This window comes from Atta colombica, unplaced genomic scaffold, assembly GCF_001594045.1.
Source record: "Atta colombica isolate Treedump-2 unplaced genomic scaffold, Acol1.0 scaffold220, whole genome shotgun sequence".
NCBI lineage: Eukaryota > Metazoa > Arthropoda > Insecta > Hymenoptera > Formicidae > Atta > Atta colombica.
The window spans coordinates 767,700-792,713 of record NW_017259317.1 but is presented as its reverse complement, the minus strand read 5'-3'; the positions used below and the strand labels follow the sequence as shown (position 1 = coordinate 792,713).

The following is a 25,014-nucleotide window of genomic DNA, read 5'->3' as shown; positions in this document are numbered from 1 at the left end:
AGTTTGTATGGAATAATCTTTAAAGTACGCCAATAAGTTGTACGTTATACATGAAAGTTTGTGTGTTATTACGTCTACAATTTAAAGTCTAAGTAAAAAAACACAATAGGCATCAGGGAATAACAAGCTATCCAATCAGAGAGTTCTGAGATATAATAACGAATTTACATATCAAAGCTCTAATTGGACACTTATTATTCCCTGTTGCCTGTGCCTATTGTGTTTAAGTCTTAAGTGTTACGACAATTCTTGTACTTAGACTCTAACTGGACCGAAATTCGTGGACATAGCGAAAAATATAATCAAAAAATCATGGATGTTACCGACCGGATCATGGACATTGGCTACGTAGTTCAATGTTCACATTTTGTGAACATAGAGGCGTTTCAAAATAAAGCAACAGTTAAATCCTGGGTATGGCCGCTCTCAGACTTCTCTCTTAGTACTAAACGCACTTATTGCATTCCGTTGATGTCTGATTGGACGAAATTTCATCCCCATCTTCCCCACCCTATTATGCGCAATGTTTCTCTTTAGAATTTCACCATGTGTAAATCATTACAAGAATACCGGTTTGTAATCTCACTTGTAATTTTTTCGGTATAATTACTACAAATACTTCAACGCGTTATTATTTATATATTAAATTTATGATCATAAAAGTATTGCCGCGTATCAAAATGGAGACCAATCATTTTGATACTATTGACGAAAGGTATAAATATTTTTTAGAAATGCAGCTTTGTGTTTGTCATTTAATACTGTAAATATATATTTCTTTTCTTGATAATAAAAAAACATTCATGTTGCAGTGCAAATGAGAATGTAATAGGAGCCGAGACTGTTGATGTAGTTTTGGAAGAAGCTGAAATAGTGGATTGTGATGCTGATGAACAACAGGATGATGACATTCAATATCACCTGTATGCAATAAATAGACGTAATAATACAGTAGCATACAAAGTTATGCAGGTCAGCAACGATAATAGAGAGGATAACGAAATTTCGATAGCTACTCCTGTGAATAATACTGTCCAAGTTTTGACTGCACCATTAAATGGACAATTATACGTACTCAGTAATAGCAATGACATTGTAACAACAGAATCCACTAAAGCAGTTGTACCTAGTGTAGCTAAACTGCATATAGAAGGAACACAGAATATTATAACCACTGTAAAGAAGGTAAATCATTTAATATTATTGATACATTTTACATTATCATTATTTTGTGTTTAGAAAGATAATTATATTTAGAGGGATGAAAGACGAAGGGTAACACATAACGAAGTTGAAAGACGTAGAAGGGATAAAATTAGCAGTTGGATTTCTAAGTTAGCAAAACTCTTAGCAGATTGTGAGCAGTACATGGATGAAGAAGATACAAAACCGAATTTAGAAACACTAGTAAGATATTTGTAAATTCTTATTAAATAAATAGAAAGTTTGTTAGTTATAAATCAATATAAGAAGGACAATGGCTAAAGATGCGAATAAATTATTTACTATTACTTAATTTATTTTCTTTAATTTTTATTCGTTCTTGACTGTTGTCCTTGTAAATTTTTAATCTTCAACTGTCGTGAGTCCATTGAAACTTTATCAAATTTTTTAATATCAAAGTCCATTAATAGTGAGGATCAATGCTAATTTTTAGTTTTTATTACTAATTTTAATTAAAAATGGAGTAAAAGAATAAGTGAGAGTTTAAACATCAAAAAGATATAATAAAAAGGTTTACACAATTATTGGTTTCTTCATGACATCGGTTAAGGGTTGTATCTATGTTCGTTTTTATCATTTTTGACTTTATGTTATAACTTACATTATTTATTAATCATAATATTAATTTATAGAGCAAAGGAGGTATTCTAGCACGAGCTTATGAATATATTATGGAATTAAAAGATGCTCCGGACAAATTAACCCTTAGCTTGAATGAAAATGTGCTGTTAATGGAAGAAATTGACCAACTGCAGCAAGTCGTAACTGAATTAAGAGACGAAAATTCACAATTGAAAAACCAAGTTTCAAAACACGAAGATATAACTATACTCGGTACTTAAATCTTTATAAGGATTATACATCTTTATAAATGATTTCCTGTTCATTTATGTTATCTGATATAAATGAATATCTTTATGATAAGATGGAATAAGAACACACACATGGACAAGTATAATAGTTATAAAATGTTTATTTACATATTTGTAACTCAGCATATGTATATACAGTGTGTTCCAAAATACATGATTTAAAATACTATAGCAAGAAAGTTTCGGAAAAGTTAAATAAAAAGTTATTTATGAATTTTTATTTTAAATAATAAGTTTTGAGATACAAGAATTTAGATATGACCGATTATAAATTATCTATGTATATTAATAGGTGCTGAAAGGCGCGTTCATCAAAGGCCAATGTTCATTAATACTATTACAAGTGTAATTCATGGACAGATCATCTAAATGTAATTGGCCATATTTAAATTCTCATCCCAAAAATTATTGCTTAAAATAAAAATTTATGAATAACTTTTTTACTTAATTTTTCAAGAACTTTCTTGCTATAGTATTTTGTATCGCGAAATTTTGAAACATCCTGTGTGTAATATGCGCGCGCGCGCGCGCGCGCGCGTTTGTGTGTGTATGTGAGTGAATGAGTGAGTGAGTGAGTGTGTGTGTTAGTATGTTTGTTTGTTTGTTTTTGTATTTGGAGAACAATGACAATCATTGTATAACATTCTATTGTACATATTGTAAACAATAATTAGCGAACAATTAATTTCGCAATGACGAGTCATCGTCAAGATGATTAAATTAAAGAAATATACAAATATACAAAATGATATCACCGTTTAATCAGTAATCAACTATATGAACGTCAGATATATTGCTTAAATAGTAAGTTTCGCTTAATTACTACAAAACGTGAAGTTATTTCTTCTAACAAGAAAGTAGGTCTACAATATTTACACTTACAAAATACGTCTATTATATTTACAGAAAACAGCGATATCATGCGTTATCTGTGCTTTTCCTCTTGTATCATTAGTGTAGCGCGAGCTCGCTACGGAAAAAATAGAAAAAAATTATCTGTTTACTTCATCGTCAAAGTGTACGCACACGGTTATCAATATCAAATCTCAGAGAAAATATAAACACGTTTTTAAACACGTTATATGTACGTAACTGTCTAAATTATAACAATAACGCTTAGTTTAATACTTATTGCTTTGAAGCGTTTTTTCTCAAGTTTTGTGCAGATTCTGTTTGTATGACAGTTTCTGAAAAAAGGGGGAAGGAAGATAGTATTCTTCGAAATATAAATTAATCGGTGTTGATATTACATTAAATATTATATGTAATTCACCTGTCAATGAGACACTTGTATATGAGAGCTTGTGAGTGCAAGATACGAATGTTCACGAATTTCGATTACTTCTCCGTCGTGACAGTGCAAGTATAGCTTTGTGAATTGTTTGTGAAAAGTGCTTGTGCATTACACAATATCATGTCCCGTAGACAACACAAGTGTCGTCAAAAGATGCCTGTAAAACTTATTGAGAAGGCATTTCTCTGAAGGATGTCTCTTAAACCTGCGTGTTGCTCAGGATCTTTCCGTTACTTATTTTTAACAAATTACTCTTCCTTATATTTATGTTAGCCATTAAAGCATTTCATGTATTAGCGATATTTATTGAAAAAATCACATTCGAACTAATGAGTCATTTCTTCTATAAAAATAACTCTGAAATGAGTTGGGTCCAGCAACAAATTGCGCCTCTCCTAAGTCTAAACATCAACAGGCTAATGATCTCTCTGTACAGTAGGAATCTTGATCCATTCTTTTATCATTATATTGTCCTCGTCATATATAGTAATTTACGTTGTCGGGAAATAAGTAAAAATATACTTTTCTGTGTTATACAAAACGTAAGTTTTGTAACCGCCTCGCTCATACTTGTGTTATATCCCTTTAGACACAAATATCAAAAAGACAGAATAATCGCATTTGTTCCTTGTATGTAGAGAGAAAATCGAAAACACACTCTTTTTTTATTACAGACCGGATCAAACAATTCTAATGAACGAAGACGTATTTCTTTAAACTTATTGGCAGTGTTGGAAACTTTCAGAATCCGTGATTAAGTCGCTAAAATTGCAAGATCGAACATTTTGTCAAGGGATCGCATAGATAATATGCATAATTAACACACAGAGGTTCTGCTGGCTGACAGATTTGCTCGTTGCTAGGTCATGTATCTTTCATACAAGAGTAGAAAAAATTGAGAGAGATTCCCTCGAATATCTCCTTTTTCCTCTTTCTTCTTTCTTTCATCTTTTTTTTCTTTTAAAATCTTGGCGCTTTATATCGCAGTTGAATAAAGAGGCGTGATATGCGAATACTTACATACCTTGACTAATCACTTTTTTCGTTTGTATGAATAATACTGCTACTATGTTGTTCCACGAAAACATAAACTTTATTTTTCTTTCCTTTGCTCTTGCGTTTCATCTTCTCGTTTTTTCCTTGTCCTTTCGCCGTTCGCAATTTCGTATAAACTACTACAAATATTACCATGACGCGAAATAACGAACATTAGTTAGGCAGTAAGAGTTACCTTGTATAGCTCGCTGAAGATTTTCTCTACAAAATACATCTATATTTTCGTTGAGAGAAAAGTGGTATCGCTGAATTTCCTCGCAAAATGAATCAATATGAATTTCGTGATCGAACTTGCTAACACTTGCGCAGAACGTGTTATTACAAACGATTCTCGTTGTACATAAAATTGGTCGAAAAAATTATTCTCAAAATAGTCAAATAATTTAGACGAAGGCGAAGCTCGTTTAATTCAATTCAAATATTTTCTGATCGCTCCTGTCGCATTTCTCTCTCAAGATTACAACCTCAAGATTTCCTCTTGAGGAAGCATCTCGGTCGTCAGTCTTTCGGTATCATAAAAAATACAGCCGTGTGACGTACCATGCCAGCTTTACCACCCAAAAAGCGATTGCGTGTGTAACAATACATCATATATTATGTATATCATGTTTTCATCGGCATTTATCAAGAATTCGCGATGAAGAATGACTAGTACTTTCTCTTTAGTACTTCATAAGCCCGCTATTGACTTTATGTTATATTTACTATCTACTTCTCTAAATGTCTCTCTACTTTTCTAATCTACCCTCATGTCCGCTACTATTAATGTAAAGTTTTTAACGTCAAATATCTACAAGATCGATTATACATCTTTCTCAGTTCGTAACAAATATTTTTCTTCTCCGAAACGTTCTGTCTTTAGACAGTGTAATCTCAAACTAAGCACCGCCATATACGTAACGTCGAAGATGATCGAACATTGCTTTAAGACCTAAGAATTAGAGGAGCACCGATTCGAAGACTCACAAAATCCTGGTTAGGCATAACGAGCGACGGCCCGCACGAGTGATGGCCCGCAAATATTTAAATTGGACGATGACATTTGATAGAGACAAACGTCTGTTTTCGTGAGAGAGGCAGTAAACGAAAAATCATTGAAAGTTTCTTCTATTTTCCTCTCCACGGACAATGATCAAGATCGGTTGATAGCGATTATTTTCCCTGCCTTAGAAGAAGATTCGAGGTATACTTCATAGGACAAAAGCCATTTATGAATTAACACCTCCGTGCCGTATATATGACGAGGCGCTGTTCATCCTCGGTCCTAGCGATCAGTGGTTCGTTCATCGATCCACGAAGAATAATTTCCACGATTTAACCGGTTGCAAAGTGAGCAGTATTATTCTGATTGGAATATCAGTTAACAAAGATATTCTCGAGTGTCTGCTCACAAAAGGTTCTTAAGTTTTGAAGCAACCATATCGAGATGTCTCGCGCCAGGATTTCGATAGGACGATGCAGCGTCATTAGCTGCAGCTTACAGGTCAATATACGGTACGAAGGTAGGCCTGTCTCAGGACGGTTGAAGCCGCGCGCTTTTCTTACTGCTACCAAACATGAACCATGTCCCAACTTTCCGTCCCAACGAATTAGTGGTGCCTTGACCACCGACCATTGTCGTGGGCATCTCGTACGCGGACTCCCTCTTATATGTTTTATCTGTAACATCATTAAATTAATATATAAGATAAAATAAATCGATATCGAATAAATCAAATTAAATCGATCAAAATCGGATACAAATGAATACAAAATAAAATGCGAGATATTACAATGAAAAATATACCAAAGAAAAGATAAAAATAAAATCCTGACTGAGGTATATTTTTCACAATAAATTCTTTATAGAATTAATTTAGGGGAAATTATTTCATAGGAATGTTTCGGCCTTTATTTATATTATTAGCGTCTCGGAGCGATTGCGATTAATATCCGAACGTTTCGGCGCACAGTGATTATATTTGACAAGTAACACTACCCAAGTGCCGGTTTCCCTGAGACTGTGCATACATGTACATTGAAAAATATCTGACATGTATTCTTTTATATTTGCTCAAAAATTTTAAGGATAGAAAACGCCTGAATGTATATAGGGGTGAATTCCAGTATTTGACGAAGTATTCGTACATTTGTTACAGAATGGGGGAATATACGGTGATTTTCGAAGTTGCTGAAATGCCAAATCTGCTCTCAATTTTTGAGAATTCAATATGGTGGAACCAATATGACCGATTTGATTTTTTTTAAACAAGACAATAAGACATTGTTGCTCTCTGCCAAACTCGGGAATAAAAAAAAAAATGTTTTATATTCAATATAAAGTGTAAGCATCTAATAATAATAATAATATTTATAATAATAATTTTATCTCCAGTTTCTTTATATGACAACAGAGATGATAACTGCAGAGAAAAAATTGTAATTTTTCTGCAATATCTAGGATATTATAGCTTTACAAGTATGCACATTTATATAATAAAAAAATCATGACTTTAATAATGGATAAGCCAAATATTTATGTTAATAACAGCAAATTTATAATTGCAATTCGATAATATCAGCGTTCTTCAATTACTCCGGATCCTTCAGGCCCTTTTTATACCGCCGAAAATTTGCCCGGAGATAATTTTTAATAGTATCTTTAATAGTGTCAGTATCCCTTCATAAGGGCATTTTCTGTTCTTAAAACGGCAGATATAAAAAAAATACTTGTCAGATATTTGTCAATATACTACTTTCAATATACTACTTTTCAATATACTACATGTATGCACAGTTTCAGATAAAAATCGACGTATGGCACTTGAGTGTTATTTGTGAGATAAATCTCTAAAAATCTATATTGTATTCATAACATTTAATTTTCATCGATATTGGCGTTTTCTTTCATATTTATGTATATCATTTATATGGTCATACTTATTCTTAAAAATAAAATTGTATTTTATTAATATGATTATAGATAATGTCACAGTGGCAAATATTTACTGCGAGGTTTGATCGGTGGCCTGTTCTGCTGTCTGCTGGCGGCAAGCCTGGCAAGTTGCCTAGCTGCTGCTGGAAACTCCAATCCATCGTTTCTATCCTGAGCTACTAGCCTTCGTTCCTCAGCCATTGCTGCTAGCCATCGCCGTTTCTCTTCTGCTGTGCGGCAACAAAAAAGTAACCATTTGTCTCGGACGCAGCTGTATACCTTCAGGCAATGTCTCACTGTTACTCCCGATTGAAGGTCTACGAAGAAAATCAATTATTAATTTGATATATCTTCATTATAAATGATCGTTATTATTTATACATCGTATATATTCTACCGATTCTATTTTAATTATTTAATAACTACTTTGCTATGATGAGTAATATACAAAATGAACAAAAAATAATAAAATTATATAAAATTGTAAAATTTATAAATTATTACTTCATTATCGTAAATTACTTTCTTTCGTATCGTATAACAATTTAAATTATAGAAATGTCATTAACAGCATTACCTTTTCCATCAGGCACGTCAATGACTTCGCTAGTGTCGAGATAGATACGACCTTTGTAGACGTAAGTATTACGCTTAAGAATGTCCTTCTTGCAATAGACCAGTTGATGATCGAAAAGGAATAACGTAATATTGTTCGTCCACATACCGGTCTTCACTCTCATCGCCTCACCTTGATAAATAAGTTGCGACGAAACTTCTATGAGATCCTCACCCTGCGACCAATTGTCATCGATATTAAATATATTTCTCAATAAATTTTTTTTAATTAACCATTTTAAATAAAGCATTATTCAAATAAAATCGATAGCCAAAATGTAAATTTTAAAGACAATTTTATTTGCAATTATGAAAAATGACATACCTCCCAACCTTCTACGCGCAATTGCCATGCGGCTAACTTTTCCAAACTTTCCATCCGCCTTTTTCTCTCGTTGATCAATACAGCGACGTCTCTCATCGCTTCCAAGGCCTCCTGGATCTTGTGATAATCCGGATGATCGGTCTTCGTATATTTCAGCAGCTCCGCCAATTGAAGAGGATATTTGCATATTCGTTGGATGGGAGTTAATAAATATCCATCCAAGGGGATTTCTATGAGGCCCCTCATCAATCGACAAGCTTCGAAAAATTTGCTATAACGATTGTGTTGATAAAGCTCTTGCAGCGTTGCCGTGGCCATTGGGTGGCTGTTGCAGTATTCGGAATACATGCGAAAACCCGCCCTCTGAAAGAATCAATAGTACCTCCTTTTTCTTTAACTTTATCTAAAGGTATATAAACAGAATTCTTTCTAACGTCTCTCTAACTTTATATATATAGTCTAAAATATATATAGAAAATTAATATAAATCTAAGAAAATTAATATAATGAACACACTTACAGACGTATCAATTAATTTATTATTCATATAGATGAAATTATCAACAAAAAAGAAAATTCAATATAAATTTGATAATGCTAACATGATTGAGGAAGCATTCGCCAACGCAGCTTTTGTACGGCGCGTTCCAGTCGATGCGATCTTCGAGGTCCTTCAGGAATTCGGACTGAAAGTCTAGGAGCTCTTCGAGATTAATGAAGATCGTCTCGATTTGCTCCTCAGTAAACATGTCCGTTCGCCTGCGGCATTCCGCGATGTAACCCTCAGCCACATCGCGCAGAACCTTGACGAAATCGCGCTCAGTCTGAACAAGCTCGCGGACTACGCTAGTTCTCACTTGCTCGTTTGAGAGTAGGGAGATGCTTGTTCGTCTTCTGAGCTGAGTACCCGAGGATCCTCCTGAAGCCATCGCAGCCAAACAATCCTCTACCGTGTCCTCTTGGCTCACGCGCAACTTTACAAATAAATTTATTTCACTGAGTTTGTTTATTATATATACGTTTAATTTAATTTAATTACGTAACTTACTAAAAATTCGATAACTAAAATAATTATAAATAACAAATAAATAATTATGATATTATTTCTCGAGATAATTCTAATGGAGATAAAGATGGCATGTATAATTCGTTGATAAATTGTTATTAATATGATAATTATATTGTATACATATTAATTATTATATTAAACATTTTATGTATTATAAATAATATTTATTATTATTATAAAAATCGTATGGATTTATTTAAGAGTATTTACCCTGACAAAAGCGGCAGGAAACCATCCATACTCTCCTCTGCAGCTACCCCACCACCAATCCCTGTCCAGGGTATCGAGAACATCGATGACATCTCCAGCACGAAAAGCCAACTCTTCCGACTCCATTGCTACATGATCCCAAACGGCTTCGGCTAACATGACAATCTCCTCATCCATCGTTTGCTCGAATGATTTTTTTTTATCCGTCAAGGAAGCGATCGAGGATTCGGAATCAGACATCATTTCATCGTCTTCTGATGTTCCGGCTCTTCCATCCTGCTCGTCCTCTGATAGCACGTTGCCACTGGGTAATCTCGCGCCTATTTTTTTTAAGAATAGAATTTTGTTGTAATAGAAATAAATAAACAATGTGAGTACATATTCTTAAACAGATTGCCCAAATATTGACTCAAATTTTAAACAAAACGTAGTTGAAGAAATAAAAATGGAAATTAATCGGTACATATATCGATAATATATTGTTATCTTTTTAATAAATATATTACAACTTATTTGCAAAATTACAAAGAGGATATTAAAAATAAAAAATAAAATAAACAAAACAAAATTAACCTTTTCAAAGAAATATCTTTTCATTTAATTCTTTAATATAAATGTTTTGTCTGAACAAAACAATCGATTCCTACAAAGCGTCCTATAACGTGAACGACATTTCGCTCCGTTTACGCTCGTCGAAGGAATCCCTCTGGAAGTTATTGGGACAACAAGTACGTCAGCCCCCGGGCCAAAAACCGTCCATTGTGCAGCTCTCGGCGTGAGCGGAAAAAGAATGAAACAGTAATTTTCATGAGATTCCTCGAGAGAAGGTAACCAAGCCCGCCGGAGTATCTCTCTTAAGTATTCAGTTAACTGCGTACATGCGAATTGATCGCACCCTCGGGAAGTCGCATCTCTCGCGGGAAGGAGAGCTACGAACGTGCAAGAAAATGCTTTTACTAGATTCTCCGGCAAACCGGGTTCCTTATTATTATAATGCAAAACAGAAACGTTTCCACACGAAGCAACGTTCTTATAGGGATGAAACTTAGTATGATTATTACAATAGGGACATCCCATTCCTTACTCTCGCACAATTAGCTTTCCTTCTCTTTTCTTTCTCTTTATTAAGAGAGTGCATTCAACGGCAACACGATGTGAATGTTTCAACAATATCTTTACGAGGAATGCATGCTGAATACTCTTCAAGGTGATGTCTAGAGAGAAACTGGTGATCTCTGTGATATACAGTGCACTAGATGTCATCGAGGTTTTTCTACTGGCGTGTAAACTCTGTCCACCCAGCAAACGCGTTCTGACAGAATCCCTCCAACAATTCCGATACCGCATGAAAATATCTTTTTGAATTATTTATTCAATAAAAATGATTAAAAAGAATCTTAGTGAATCTTTTTGTATCATTCTCTTACATTTTTCTTTCCGTCTCAATTTTTTAATATTACATTAATATAATTATATAATGTATTTTTTAAAAATCTAGAACGATCTACAATTAATTTGAAAATAATATTTCGAATGATATGAGTAATTCTTCTCGATAGAGATGATTCAAGAAGAGAACGTGCCATTTCTCGTATTTTACAGACGATAAGAGAACAGTCTACGCGCGTGCTTGGTAGACAAGACGAGAGGAACGTGATCTACGTCAGAGAGCTCGAAGTCTATCTTAAGTTAAAAGGTCAAGTATGATGTTTACCTGCGGTTTTGACGCGCATTAACGGCGAAAGCTGATTGATTCCCAGTGGCTGGCTAAGCGATCGCCTCAAATTTGTCCGAGAACTCCTCCCTTTCGCGTTACTAAAGACCGCGAGAAAAAGAGACAATATTAATTTGACATTAATTCGTTTTTATACCGCGTTAACGTGCGGCGTATCGAGCGAAGGGATCGACAAAAGCGTGTACTCAGGTATTAAGCATATCGGTACAACATTCAGCAACAGATTACAGTATAGGTAGGTATAATATGTATATGTATAATATATATAGAGTACAACACACGACAAGAGGTATGTATATATACATATGTATATATACGTATGTTACGCGTGGCACAGATCAACTTTTTACTGGAGGAAAGATTAAAAGAAGGTGATTTGTTATAATACCCGTCTACCTACCACTGGTCTCCCTCGATTTACTGGAAAGGTTCGAGAACAAAGAATTTTAAGTTTTCCCAAGTTGTCACTTGTTTTTCGGGGGTTGTTGATTCGAGATGTGGGAATCGCAATATAAGTGTCGCGTTTGTGAGAGGAAGTCAGAATTGTTATTGATTCGAAAATAAAAAAGCAGCGAGCGAGCGAGCGAGCGCGTCAGGCTACAGTAGGTATGGCCGTGCGGCTAAAAAGAGCGGAATTAACAAGCGATATATCTTTTTACTTCGTATGTTTCTCTTTTCTTTTAATGCCTCCTTGACACTGCTAGCTTTTTCACACTTGCAGAGTGCGAAAGATTATGCTCGCCTCGATTCTGGAAACCCAAGGAAACGTTGCTTGGATCTTAAATATTTATTTTAATTATACATCTGTCAAATACAATAGAATATGACAACTTTGAGCGTAAAACCAAATATTCAATATTTTTAAAAGTTTTAATTTGATATTTTAAAAAATTATAATAAAAGGTGTGTAAAATAATAATATTATAAGATAATATTATACTATAATATTATTATAGAAGAAAGTCTCTATCAATTACAATTCAATTTTTTAAAAAATCTTGTAATTTTTTTAGATAAAACACATTTTAAAAAGTAGCATATATTTTGATTAAATCTATTGTCGAATATTTTATATATTTTATGCGTTAAACAAGACACTCATACATTTTAAAGGTTTTAGTTTGAGATATTTGGAAAAAAATCACATAAAAGAGAAAATGTAAGATAATAATATTGTAAGATAATAATCTAAAAAAGACTTTCTTTCAATTCTAGTTCCATTTTTTTAATTTCGTAATTTGTTAGATAAAATATATTAAGAACAGTAATATACTTCATAATTAAATCATGTATTTATCGAATGTAACAATTTTACACATAAAAATATGCATTTATAAATATTTTTAAATGGTTCGATTTGAGATATTTGAAGGAATTATATAATGAAAAATAGGATAATAATACGATATAGGATAATTATACGATATTATGAGAAGAAAACTTCTCTCTCAGTTATAATTCTCTGTTCAGCAAATCTTTTAGATAGAATACATTAAGAAAGTAGCTTTGAGAATAATAAGAAAGATCATTAAAGCTTTTAATAGGGTTTACCTTATTCAAACTCCTTTTCTCATTATTAAAAATCGCTTGAATAGCTTCGATTTTATATCTATCTAAAAAGAAAAAAAGTTCTTTATATTTATATATTTTTCTTTTGTTAAAACTTTTCAAGAGGCTTCTCTAATCAACTGTACTTCAGTTCAAGGATCCAAACGCAACGGTTGCCTGGGTTTCCCCAGCCTTCGCGAAGAGCCGATGTGATTCGCAAATGGCGATGATTTAATGAGGCGTACGCGACAAGGGTTGCTTGAACACAAGCGCGATTATGATGATTAAACGCACCTTCTGAGCGTAACGATATCATGGGAGGAATGTCTCGGGCTGAGCCTTGGCGGTCTCGATTTGATCGGTGATGGAGTTGACAGCATCCTGCGATAATTATGAACGTATCCAGATCTGGTGTCCCATTGGAGCAATCTCTGCCCTCCTAAATCGCTATTCGTGCGACGCACATGATTATGCCGCGACGCACGATTCTGCAGATCCGCCTGGAACAGTCGTGCGATTTTGATGAGGAACTGCAATTAATTTGTGTCACGCTGAACGCGCTTAATTCATCGCACCTCCAAGTGAAACGCGCAAATTCCCTATTTTCTCTGCAACTCGCAGATGGTTATAACGCAGGTCTACGTATCATGAACGTATTAAATTTATTGGAAATAACGAGAAATTTAATATGTTTCTTCACTATGTGCTATTTCAATGTATATTTAATTATAAGATACATAAATAAAGGTCCTTTTATGTTGCTTTTATCCGAAAGATATAAATCTCCTTTGTTCTTTTTTTCTTTTTTTATTTCTAATATAAAACTGTTTTTTTAAATTTCATACGAATTTTGCAATCTTTAGATATACAAAGAGAGATAACCATATTTAATCTACAGAATGTATCAAACCAGTATTACTCTTTTTTTAAAAATGAATTTGGAATTTGGGGAAAGAATTTTTATTACTAAAGCTATCTGAATTGTCTAAGAGTGGAATTTTAATTTTTTGGAACTGCTGAAAGGATGAGTCAAGTCTGAAATTTTAAATAGAAGCAGAATTCGAGGAAATTGTTGATTGGATCTTTTAAAAACAAATAACACTTGTTTAAAATTTTTTTGATATTACGAGAAAAATAAGGAAGTGTCATAGATTATGAATCATTTATCTAGACATAATTATTTAAATTTTAGATAGAGGAGTTTAAATTAAGTATACTTTTAGGATTAAACCTATGAGATTAAAAAAATTTTTTAAATACTTTTTCTTCCATTTTTATTTTAACTGAAACAAAAACATTAATAAAAAATAATATTATTTTTTGTTAAGAGTAAAAGGTATTAAAATATTTTTATTTAAAAATTTAAAAATTTCTTTGCAATAGATCTGTTCAATAATATTTTATTCACCTATGTTTAAATTAAAAATTTAGAATCTTTAGTTTTCTTATTTTCCACTTTATTTCTAAAAACATAAATACCATTACTCGATTCATCACATAAGATTTGATCTCTTACCGATCTTTGATTAAAATTTTAATTTGAACTCCCGATATTAATGTCTGAATGATTCATATTTGTGATATTTTTTTTCCTCATAAATCGTGAATCAAAAAAAAGTTTAAGCAAAAATTGTTTAATTTTAAAAAACCAATCCAATGTCTTATGCGATCTATGTTCCTATTTACTTTGTCAAACCTTGTTCAGAGCTTACTTCCGGTTAGTTTTTTCAATATCGCCGTTAGTTTAAATAGATAAATTGAAAATAAAATTTTTCTTCCTAACTTCAAACCATTATTCATTTCCGAGAAAAAACTAGGATAACCCGGTATATATGCCGCATCTATCAAAAATTTAATTTATTAAGTATTATTTACTATGTTTAAAGTAAATGAACTATATCAATAAAAACTTTGTACTGTCTACTATTATAAAAAAAATATTAGAAATATTTGAAATATCTGAAATATTTATATTTCGTATTAAAAAATGAACTTTTGTAAACCCTTGCATTTTTGCCGTATATCCCATAGGGTATACGACTATTCATAGAGGGAGGAGGAGTACGACTCATGAAAAATTTATAAATAATGCATATAAATAAGAACGTAAAATGACACAATAACTTATAAAATGCGTTTATAAAATTTTATTAAGGAATAAGAATGATAAATATATATGAAGTAATAAATAATACAATCTTCCCATGTATTACAAGTGTTATGACATGAGGTACATATTTCATACATTTATTGCATTTAGTGGACTGAATTCAATCTCTGCAATTATACTTTGGGCATAAATCTCGCCCGCTAAAAATGCTGTATATCCCAAATAGGTGGGATATACAAAACAACAAACAAGGAATACAAAAGCAAAGTACTTATATTTTGTTATACAACATGCTTTACTATTCCTTTACTCATGTATTACGAAATAACCACAAATAAGTCTTTTGCACGTCCTAGTAATCATTTTATGTAGATTATAATTTACATATGATAGTGTCACTTAACACAGTGAACAAATATCGATTCAACTTACAATAATTTCATTAATATTAACAATAAGAAATTGAAATCGTAACACTATTCTAATATAACATAAAGGCATGTAACAGAGTAGTTGCAGGAAAATTATCCCCATTCCTTCTATTTTTTCTGATTTCTGCGACGTAAATCTCAGCGCGGCGTATTTATTTTATATATGTGATCTGATATAGTCTGTATATAAAATATTTTTAATTTTCTAATGTGCTATTAATAATATTTTGGCTAGTTTCAGAATGAATTCTTCTTTAGCAGAAATATAGAGATTACTCTTTATTTTCTTTGCATTATATCTATACAAATACTTTGCATTATATCTATAATTTAGCTTCAAATATTAACTTATAAAAAATTTTTTGTCTGTTATTCTAAAAAAGAATAAAATAAAATGTTAAAAAAATAGGCCAAAATACGCAAAGATAAAAGATATATGATTAATTATACAATTCTAATTTGTCAATTTAAAATTAGCACGATATAATGGAACCAGTTTTGACCTAATTCAATCAGTCTTCATCAACCGCAATTGCATAAAATAACATTCAGTTGATTAAAATTAGTAAATACACAATTAAAAATTTTGAGATAAATAACATATATAACATATATGACATATAAGTAAAAACAATATTCAAGCTATAAATATAGTTCAAAAATAATGTCATGCAATATTATATGATGAAATAAAATACAATATTAGTTGTCGTTATGATTATAAAAATAAAATTAATTAAATTAATATAAAAAGAATATAATGTAATGATGGATGAAATTTGTCACTTCATCTCGTATAAACATTGTATCCATCTCTCTCTCTCTCTCTCTCTCTCTCTCTCTCTCTCTCTCTCTCTCTCTCTCTCTCTCTTTTTTTTCTTCTTATACAAATATTATCTTGGTGCAGTCGATATATGAAAAAGTCGAATAGATTAATAATTATTGTGATGTGACTGTTGTAATTGATAAAACTTCAAAGTAAATAAGATATTTGAGAAATTTCATATTAGTATGATTTTAAGTGATAATGTAACGTTATCAATACTTTGTAATTAAAATACTGCAAATATTCAAATTGTATTACAATAAACTTTAATTATAAGATTCATTGTGTTTTGTTATTTATTTGATTTTTCAAAGTTTAATCATGGAAAATCTTCCTTTTCCAATTTTCTTTATCCAATTATGCTTATATATCTGTAAGTTGAAAATTAACAATTATTTATTAATTAAGAAAAATTACTTATTAAGAAAAAAATTTATTCCAAATCTGTCAAAATATTAAAAAGATAATATAAATTTTAAGATGTATGCGAACATTTTTAATGGAAATTAGAAACAATATTACTCGTAAATATATATAAATTAATGATACTTTACTTTTTGTTCTCCGTCAATTGTCGACATTATGATATCTTCGATAGCATCAAAAGAACTTTTATACGGAATGTATAAAAGTTGACTTTTGTACGGAATGATTAATATACACACAACAATTGTATTTCATGCACGAAATATATTCAGGCAACAACAGCCTCGAACATAACAAGTTCTTTACACTGTGAGTTAAATTCTGGATGACCGCACGAGCTACTCCATATCGACTAATGACGAGCACGTTTCCTTTCTCGGTATCCTGGCGCTTGCGATATAAAAACGAATCACGAAATGGCGTAAGTGAATCTTTGCGAACGTGGTCAAATCGTAGAGATGACTAATTCTGGCTCTATCGAGGAAACAGTTACGACAATAATACCGATAAGCATGAATGAATATTATGTTATTATTAATGACTAATGTAAGTCATCGTTTATAGCTAAAAGAAATATATAAAAATAAATCGTCCGAGATTATATATATGATTTATATTAAAAATATATATTAAAAATAATGTCCAATGTCGCGCGTGTATGTCCTTGTCTCTCGCGAGAGATTAATTCGGAAAAGCGAATTATATTTGCTGCAAAAAATATTTGAACTTTTACGTATGGAATCAATTATATCTTTACGAAAAGAGTCATTTGTTAATTCGCAATCTAATCTTGATCCAAAAACAAACAATAAAGTTAAAAATGCGCACTTGATTTAATTAATATTGAATACTCTCTATTATATTCATCACGATTTGCATCAACTATTGGATCGGAACAAAAGTTCGTAGTGTTAAAAACTTCGAAATTCAAATAGCTCAAACAACTTCGTTAAAAATGAACAAAACTTAAATTTTTAAGTTAAAAGGATTTTAAAGCTTGAAATCTCTACTTTCGAAAAGTCACTATATTTTTTTGCGTTTCTGTGAGTGAAATAACTTTTATATAGAACTTTTATATAGAAAACTACGAGTACAAAATGGGAAATTTTCTTCTCGCTTTGTAGACCTGTGCCCCAAAAAAACTTGCGAATATTTTTTAATTTTCTAACATGACAACTTAAAGTTTTCTGTACAAAATCGTTCCTAAAATTTTTTGTTACTGACATATAATTAAGGAGTATAGCCACAACTCAAGTTTTAAGAGATAAAATAATGTATTTCGAATAAATATTCGAATAAATACGTTAAAACATAAAATTGTAAATTTTGTTGACTGAATTATTGCGCATTTCAAAAAATGAATTTTTAAAGTTAAAACTTGTCTTAATATCGAATGGTATAATTGCAAAATTATATTATTCCAAATTTTTTTTAAAAGCATAAGATATAATACAAATAAAATAACATTACAAACTTTTGTTCTAATCCAATATTTTTATGTTGTAAGAAATTAATGTATCGATATCATACTGTTTTGTGCAAACTGAAACATTTCCTGAAATAAAGATATGAAAGGAAATTAACATAACGATAAGAGAAAGGAATAAAAAGTTTACCTTGAACTTGTCAATCAGTATCTGGTTGATGAGCTCGGACTGGGGCCGCAATTTATCGGTAACTCGCCTGCGAAGAGCCGGAGGGCTGTCAGTGTCGTCGGGAATATCGTCCGTATCGTGGGACTCGGAGCTGTCACCACCCCCCATCACTCCACCGCCACTGCCCCCAGTCAACGCTCCACCAGATACCATCTATGTCATTCGTGCAAAATGTTTACTTCCCTCATGTGTCAACTCTTTTTCGTTGTCGAGTCGTGCAACACTTTGAAGACGCTACCTAAATCCGTCCGAAAGATGTTTGGAGGAAGTTTGAAAGATTAAGATGATCTCTCAGCCGCGTAAGATTCTCCTATTTCGTCTAAAAACCGTGCCAATCTTTCAAACACCCTTAGACGTCATTCGAACATTTCTTGAACTCGCAATTTATTTTTCGAAAGAACATAGAGAAAATCAGAAAATTTATCTTTTTCTCTTTCGTTTTTTTTTTATCTTCTTACCTCGATTTGTATACCGCTGTCTCCGCTGTTGCATTTGGCGTTTCGGGCAGCTTTGTTGCCCTTTTTTCTCTCTTTGCTGCTCCTCCAAACAAGTGGGCCAAACCTAAATATATTCGGTGAAGTCACACTTCTCCTCTCAAGATGATTGTTATTAAAGGATCAATCTTTTATCACTTTCTATGTCAAACATGTAATTGAATTTAATTTGATAGTTTATGTTTATATAATGGCTAAAATTTGGGATCTACATTAGATTTAGAATTAGAATAGAATTTTAGACTCAATATACATATTGTATTTTAAAAATAATTTCTTTTTCTTTAACATAAAATATATTTTAAAAAAGATAATTATTATTATATATATATATATGTGTGTAAAATATATTGATAATAATATACAGATTCCTATAGAGCCAACTTTTCATTCAAGTCACCTCTTCGACGAGATGAACAAATTATTCTTTATACCTATCATATTCAACGTTGTAATAACAATATCTTCATGATCTAAGTGTTGTACTCGATGTAAAAAGAGTAAGAAACCGTGATACGAACCGAAATTTCTGGTCATTGCTAGAATCGTCTTTGTGTTGGCTTTGACTGCTTTGCTCGGAGGTGGTTACGGAAGGCGATTCTGTGCCTTCCTCCTCATCCAATGGTCCGGTGCCATCATTGTCTTCCATGGGACATTCCTCGTTGCTCTCCTTACTGCCCTTCTTGTGAAACCTCAGCGAGAAGCTCTTACGGAATTTCTGCAGTACGCTCTCTTGCTGGCTCTGTGCGCGATGCGCAGCATTTTGATTTCCGCCGGTGGGCACATTGGCAACATTCAGGACGGAAGACGGTTCTTGCAACCTGGAATGACTGACCAGAGGGATCGTAGCTTCGGCCAAGGGATGTTCGGTCGTCACGTGGCCTGTCCTTGTTCCTTCGTCCTCTTCGTCGCCAGACCATTGTCGACTGTAAATAGAAATTTCCCCTTTATTCATTTTACAGGAAATTACATGAAATAAGAGGAACTGACAAGAATTTAAGGAGCTCCTAAGGCAAGAAATTCCTGATTTTCCATATCAAGAATTGCTTTAGAAATTATTGAATTCCTTTCGATTCCCGTCTATCTCTGTCGACTGGCTTAATTCTTATGAGACTCAGCAGGAATTAAAAAAGAATCTCTTGCATAATTGATCAAGATGCGAAGTGTCCGGGATTAAAGCGGATATAAAATGGATCTGACATAAATTATATAGATTCAATTCCTCCATTCAAGTTCTAAACGTATCACATAAAGCTAAAGTCAATATCTCTCCATCCCGTGTATGGCATATGACTACAAAAAAGCGAGAATGATAGAAAGGACGATCTACAAATTTTTGCATTATAAAAACGGAATCATTCAATAGCTCGCGGATTGAATGGTCTTTAAATCTCACAAGAATAAATTCTCTCTCTGTTTCCATTTATTTTTTTTTTCAAACGTTATGACTAACCGATGATCTTCGAAAATCAACAAGAGACAACTACGCGAACCACCTCTCATGTTTTGCATTATTCAATTTGCATTATTCTGTTCACTATGAGGAGGACGCGGAAAAGACGCAAGACTGATTAATTACGAACGTGCTTGGTCGAAGGCGCATAACGAGTGCATGCGCGATCGCAGTTAACAAAATGACTCCGAAACTGAACAGCGGAAATGCGTCTACGTTCGCGAAAGAGGAAACCGGTCGAAATATTTCGCAAACGTTTCACGAATAAAGTTGCATTAGCGTAAAATTCGTGAAATTATTTAGCGTGGCAATTTTGTTTCCATGCGTCGTCGGATCGCTCCCTACCGTGCTAACAAGTGCAGTATGAATTATTCGTCCTCGTGCTAAATACGTATAAATATATCCTATGTAATATGAGCATCCCTCCGTGATGCAACGTTTCGTTAAAATTATCATGGCCGCGCGAACGTTTATGATAGGGCGCGAGGAAACGTTTAATGATGTTAATTGTGCGCGCATTACGGTTATTAATCATAAAGGAAATATTTTTATATTAACTATTATTGTATAAATGTAAGAAAAATAGATACTGTATGCAAATAATAATTATTTGTTTCAAATATTTCAAAAGTTCACATATCTGTAAATCTATAATAAAAAAAGTTCATCACGAACATCCAATTTATCCGAAATATATTCTAAATCCTAATAAGAGTTTAAGGTTAATTAAAACAAATTTGATTTGCTTATTATATAAAGTTGCTTTTCCGATAAATTTTATATATATATTCTTTAAAAAAAATAATACATTTTTGTTTTAAATACATATTAATAAGTTTTCTAAAGTATAATAAGTATATTTTAAGATTATCAAAAAAATATTCTTTGTGAGGGAATTCTAAAGTCGTTTGCATTAGCAACTAAATCATAATTTTTGTATAACAATTACATTTTTTCTCTTTTACAGATTCGAAAATCTTTTTCTAGCAATAAAGTAAAAATTCTACACACGCACGCACACGCACACACGCACACACGCACACACGCGCGCGCACCACACGCGCGCGCACACACACACAGAAATGTCATTCTACTGTTAAGAAAAGTAATTACTCAATTTACTTTCTTTCTTTTAAGACTTCTTAATATAATGATATTGTTCTGTGTGCGTGTGTAAATTTTTTTAATTAATATTGGAGGCGTATAATCGCAATCGCTCGCTATTGTATTAATAAGATTATATTGTAATATTGTATTATAAGGTAATATTGTATTAATAAGGTTCTGCGTTAATTAATTATCATACTAAATATTCCATAAATTCCAAATCTTAATAACAAAAGTGCCAGATTTACCACAGAATTTATTGATAAAATCAAAATCGGAGATTTATTGGACAAATCGATGTATAGAAACAAAATGTATACACCACAAATGAATGAAGAACACCATATCCAATTAAAGTGAACGTCTAATAATATTTTTATTTGAGTTTTACAAGTTCTACTTCAAATAAACTACACGCCGATTATTTGTTTATATTTTGAACACGCCCGTTAATATTAATATTAAATTGCTTGTCAAATTCAATTTATGATATTACGTATTCCAGTTTCAGTTTAGAACTGTGTGTATACACTATTTCTAAGAAATTAAAAAATTTTTTAAAAATTTTATCAAATAATATAATTATATAATAATTTCTTATTGTTAGTAAGACTATAGAGACGTCTCAAATTATACATCTTTATAAAAATCAAATTTTATTAAAGTCTATTTAAATTTATCTAAAAAAATGATTTTGACGTCTATTTTTTTCCTAAATCTGGTTAATTGGAAATTTTTAATATTTAATCGCTAATCAGGCCTTGACATATTTTCTCATTAAAAAATTTTTTTGATCTGGCAAAGAATCTGGCAGATAAAAAAAATATTCATTAATTTGGAGACATCTTGTGACGCATCAAGAATAAAATAATTTGTTGTTACATTGAACATTCTTTCTGAGTAAAATCTCAGGAAAAGAACTGGTTATAGCTTTTTTAGGAGGGGTTTCAACAAGGAGGGAGTACAACAGACGGATGTAATCGTCTGAATCAGTTTAATCGGAATCACGCACCACATCATAAAGGATATTTGTCACGAGCGAGTGCCTCTCCTTTCGTATGCCAATCCCTTATCCTTCCTACGAATGTGATCCTCCGCACGCAAAGCCGCATCTCATGCTCTTCGACACTTTACCACATCATCATCACGAAATCGTGGCACATTACCGCGAAAATCACGTCGATATAAATGCAATCAAAACACTTAGAATTCCATCATTTTCAATAATCGATTACTATAATACAGAAAATGTGTGTGTAAAAAAAATTAATCGCCGAAAAATATCAAAAATATGACATTAATAAAATTCAAAATCTCTTCGCGACATTTTTCTTCTCCAAGCAAGAGAAGTGTTCTCGTGACGAAAATGATTAAAAATAAAAACCGTTTGCAATTTGTCCGTAGAAGTGTCGATGTGCCGCCACTCGACGAGAGAACTTTTGAAGGAAGTAGCATCTGGCAATTGAAAACAAGGCGGCAGCAGGAAGTGCAGCGGTCGACGTTCCACCGGCGACTGAGAGCTTTCATAGCATGAACGAGAAGTCTACGGACGTGTGCGTGTGACCGAGTACACTACACGCACGGCTTGTGAGCTGTGCTCGTGAACTCTTCCAGGAACCGATTTCGAAGGGTCGATCGCATCGGATAGCATCAGGTATAAGGCAAAGGGATATGCAGCATCTTATACCCCACATCTTATATACTTTCCTTTTCTTTAGCCCTTCTTTCTTCTTTCTCTCCTTTTCTTTTTCAGCGGTGACTACAAAAGGCACCATTTATCCGTATAGCGACAGAGGACCTTACCTTTCATGCTTTTCTCAATCGGCAGGACGCCTACATTCGGAGAACGCAACGTTTGATGTCTATGCAGATATATACATAGATCGTTAATTCTGTGAGGTTTGACGAAAATCGGAAAATCGATTCGACAACGAATATCATTGATATTTTGACGTTTTTATATTTCTGAAGTTATTTAAGAGAAACAAACAATTATAAGATAATTTGATGATGTAATATGAAGGAGAGAAAAGAAAGAAAAGAGAGAGAAAAGAAAGAAAAGAGAGAGAAAAACAATATAATAATAAATTAGTTAAAAATACAATGTAATAATAAATTATAAATAATAATATATATTTCTCTTTCTTTCTCTTTCATCTTCCTTTTTCCAAAATATTTCAAAATAATTTTTTGAAACTTCTCAACTCGATCAATTTTCCCATAAAATTTGCTACGTTATTCGCGCTTAGAAGTTTTTTAAATTTCTTATATTATAAGATTTCACTTTTCTCTTATTAAACGACACGGTAAATATTAAAACGTTAAAAAATAAATTAAAGTAGCTCTATTTACTCTCTTGTTACAATCGAGGTATATTACGTTAAGTAACGCTATGACGTCGGGAGTAACACGGGGTTAATCAAGGTCGGCACGAATGCAGAAGATCACGAAGGGTAAGGAAGTCTTTCAGCTCTGTTCACCTTATCAAAGCGGATGGCCCTTCTTAGCGGTAAAGTAGAGCCTGCACAGTGCTCTTCGCTAAGAGAGGGAGGATGTAGACGAGATAAAAAGCTGGCAGGGCGTTTTCTATACAACTTGGTAATTAGAACATCCGTCGATCACATGTGTGTATGTGGACCTGGACGTCCAAAGTCAATGCACCGCAGGTAGGTCATCCGAAATAACGCTCTTATTCGCGCCTCGATAAATATCTCTCTTTCTACGCGACATACAGACATAGCATACATATCATACACACAGACATACACATTCATGTAATGCAGAGATTGGTGAATTGCGAAAGAGAAGCTTGAAAAACATGGCACTGTGTGAGATCACGAGCGACCTTTGACGCGGCTTGCCTTTGTCCTCTATCAGCAGGACGTTTTTTTCTTTTAGATCATTTTTCGTTTCAGGAGAGTCCTCTTCTGACGTCTTTTTGCGGGAGGTCCCGCTACCGCAGAGACGAATGACAAGGAATGCAATTATCACGAGCGAACAATCAGCGCGATGAAACTGCACAAGACGTCGTCCTAGGTTTCCAATTTATCTCAAAGAGATCGAGCGGCGTTAAAAAAAAATGCATCTTATAATTATCTCCCTCTGGAATCGTGTCGATGTTTTTTTGTCGTACGCAACATTTCTAACTATGTTGACATGTTCCTGTCAGGTTTTTTATTTTTTTCTTTTCGATCTACATTCAATTCGCTGTTGCAGCTTTGACGTTACCGCATCATGGATGAAACTGCCATTCAATAAATGTTTTCAAAACGCGGTATTTTATCGACAATTGAATAACACAATGTCATCGATTTTTGTCCGCATGTACGAAATAGAATTTCGCTACTACTCGTCGTCAAATATTTGGTAAAAACGGACTTTCACTCGTTTACGAAAATAGCACATCATAAGATCTGGACACCAGATCTTCGATATCACACATATTAAATATTAAACGAGATTATATTTAAAGATTCTAATAATTAAAATTAATATTCACAAAAATGCTTTAAGCACACTTACATCCGAAATAAAATTAATTATCTATTCCTTAAACTACAATAAAATATACTTATATAAATAAACAATACACACACATACACACACACACGCGCGCGCGCACTCTCTCTCTCTCTCTCTCTCTCTCTCTC

At 32.7% G+C, this 25,014-nt stretch overlaps 2 protein-coding genes across 2 annotated transcripts in view; one reads left to right on the top strand and one right to left on the bottom strand.

The window, feature by feature from the left end:
* Window positions 1–554: 554 nt before the first annotated feature.
* On the top strand, window positions 555–7,483 carry LOC108687933 (upstream stimulatory factor 2-like). The gene is made up of 5 exons (XM_018193978.1): window positions 555–715; window positions 813–1,185; window positions 1,258–1,407; window positions 1,857–2,058; window positions 7,409–7,483. Exons 1-5 carry the CDS (start codon window positions 651–653, stop codon window positions 7,444–7,446), a joined length of 828 nt encoding a protein of 275 aa, XP_018049467.1. The 5' UTR covers window positions 555–650; the 3' UTR covers window positions 7,447–7,483.
* LOC108687934 overlaps window positions 4,340–25,014 on the bottom strand; it is a 112,011-nt gene continuing 91,336 nt past the window's right edge. The window contains exons 12-22 of the mRNA XM_018193979.1: window positions 19,326–19,730; window positions 18,769–18,871; window positions 18,272–18,463; window positions 13,157–13,362; window positions 11,294–11,394; window positions 9,580–9,899; window positions 8,903–9,274; window positions 8,301–8,663; window positions 7,938–8,151; window positions 7,435–7,677; window positions 4,340–6,105 (exon numbers count right to left, since the gene is read on the bottom strand). Coding sequence (XP_018049468.1) covers window positions 5,960–6,105; window positions 7,435–7,677; window positions 7,938–8,151; window positions 8,301–8,663; window positions 8,903–9,274; window positions 9,580–9,899; window positions 11,294–11,394; window positions 13,157–13,362; window positions 18,272–18,463; window positions 18,769–18,871; window positions 19,326–19,730 — 2,665 coding nt within the window. The 3' untranslated portion in view covers window positions 4,340–5,959. The remainder of the gene's footprint in view (window positions 6,106–7,434; window positions 7,678–7,937; window positions 8,152–8,300; window positions 8,664–8,902; window positions 9,275–9,579; window positions 9,900–11,293; window positions 11,395–13,156; window positions 13,363–18,271; window positions 18,464–18,768; window positions 18,872–19,325; window positions 19,731–25,014) is intronic.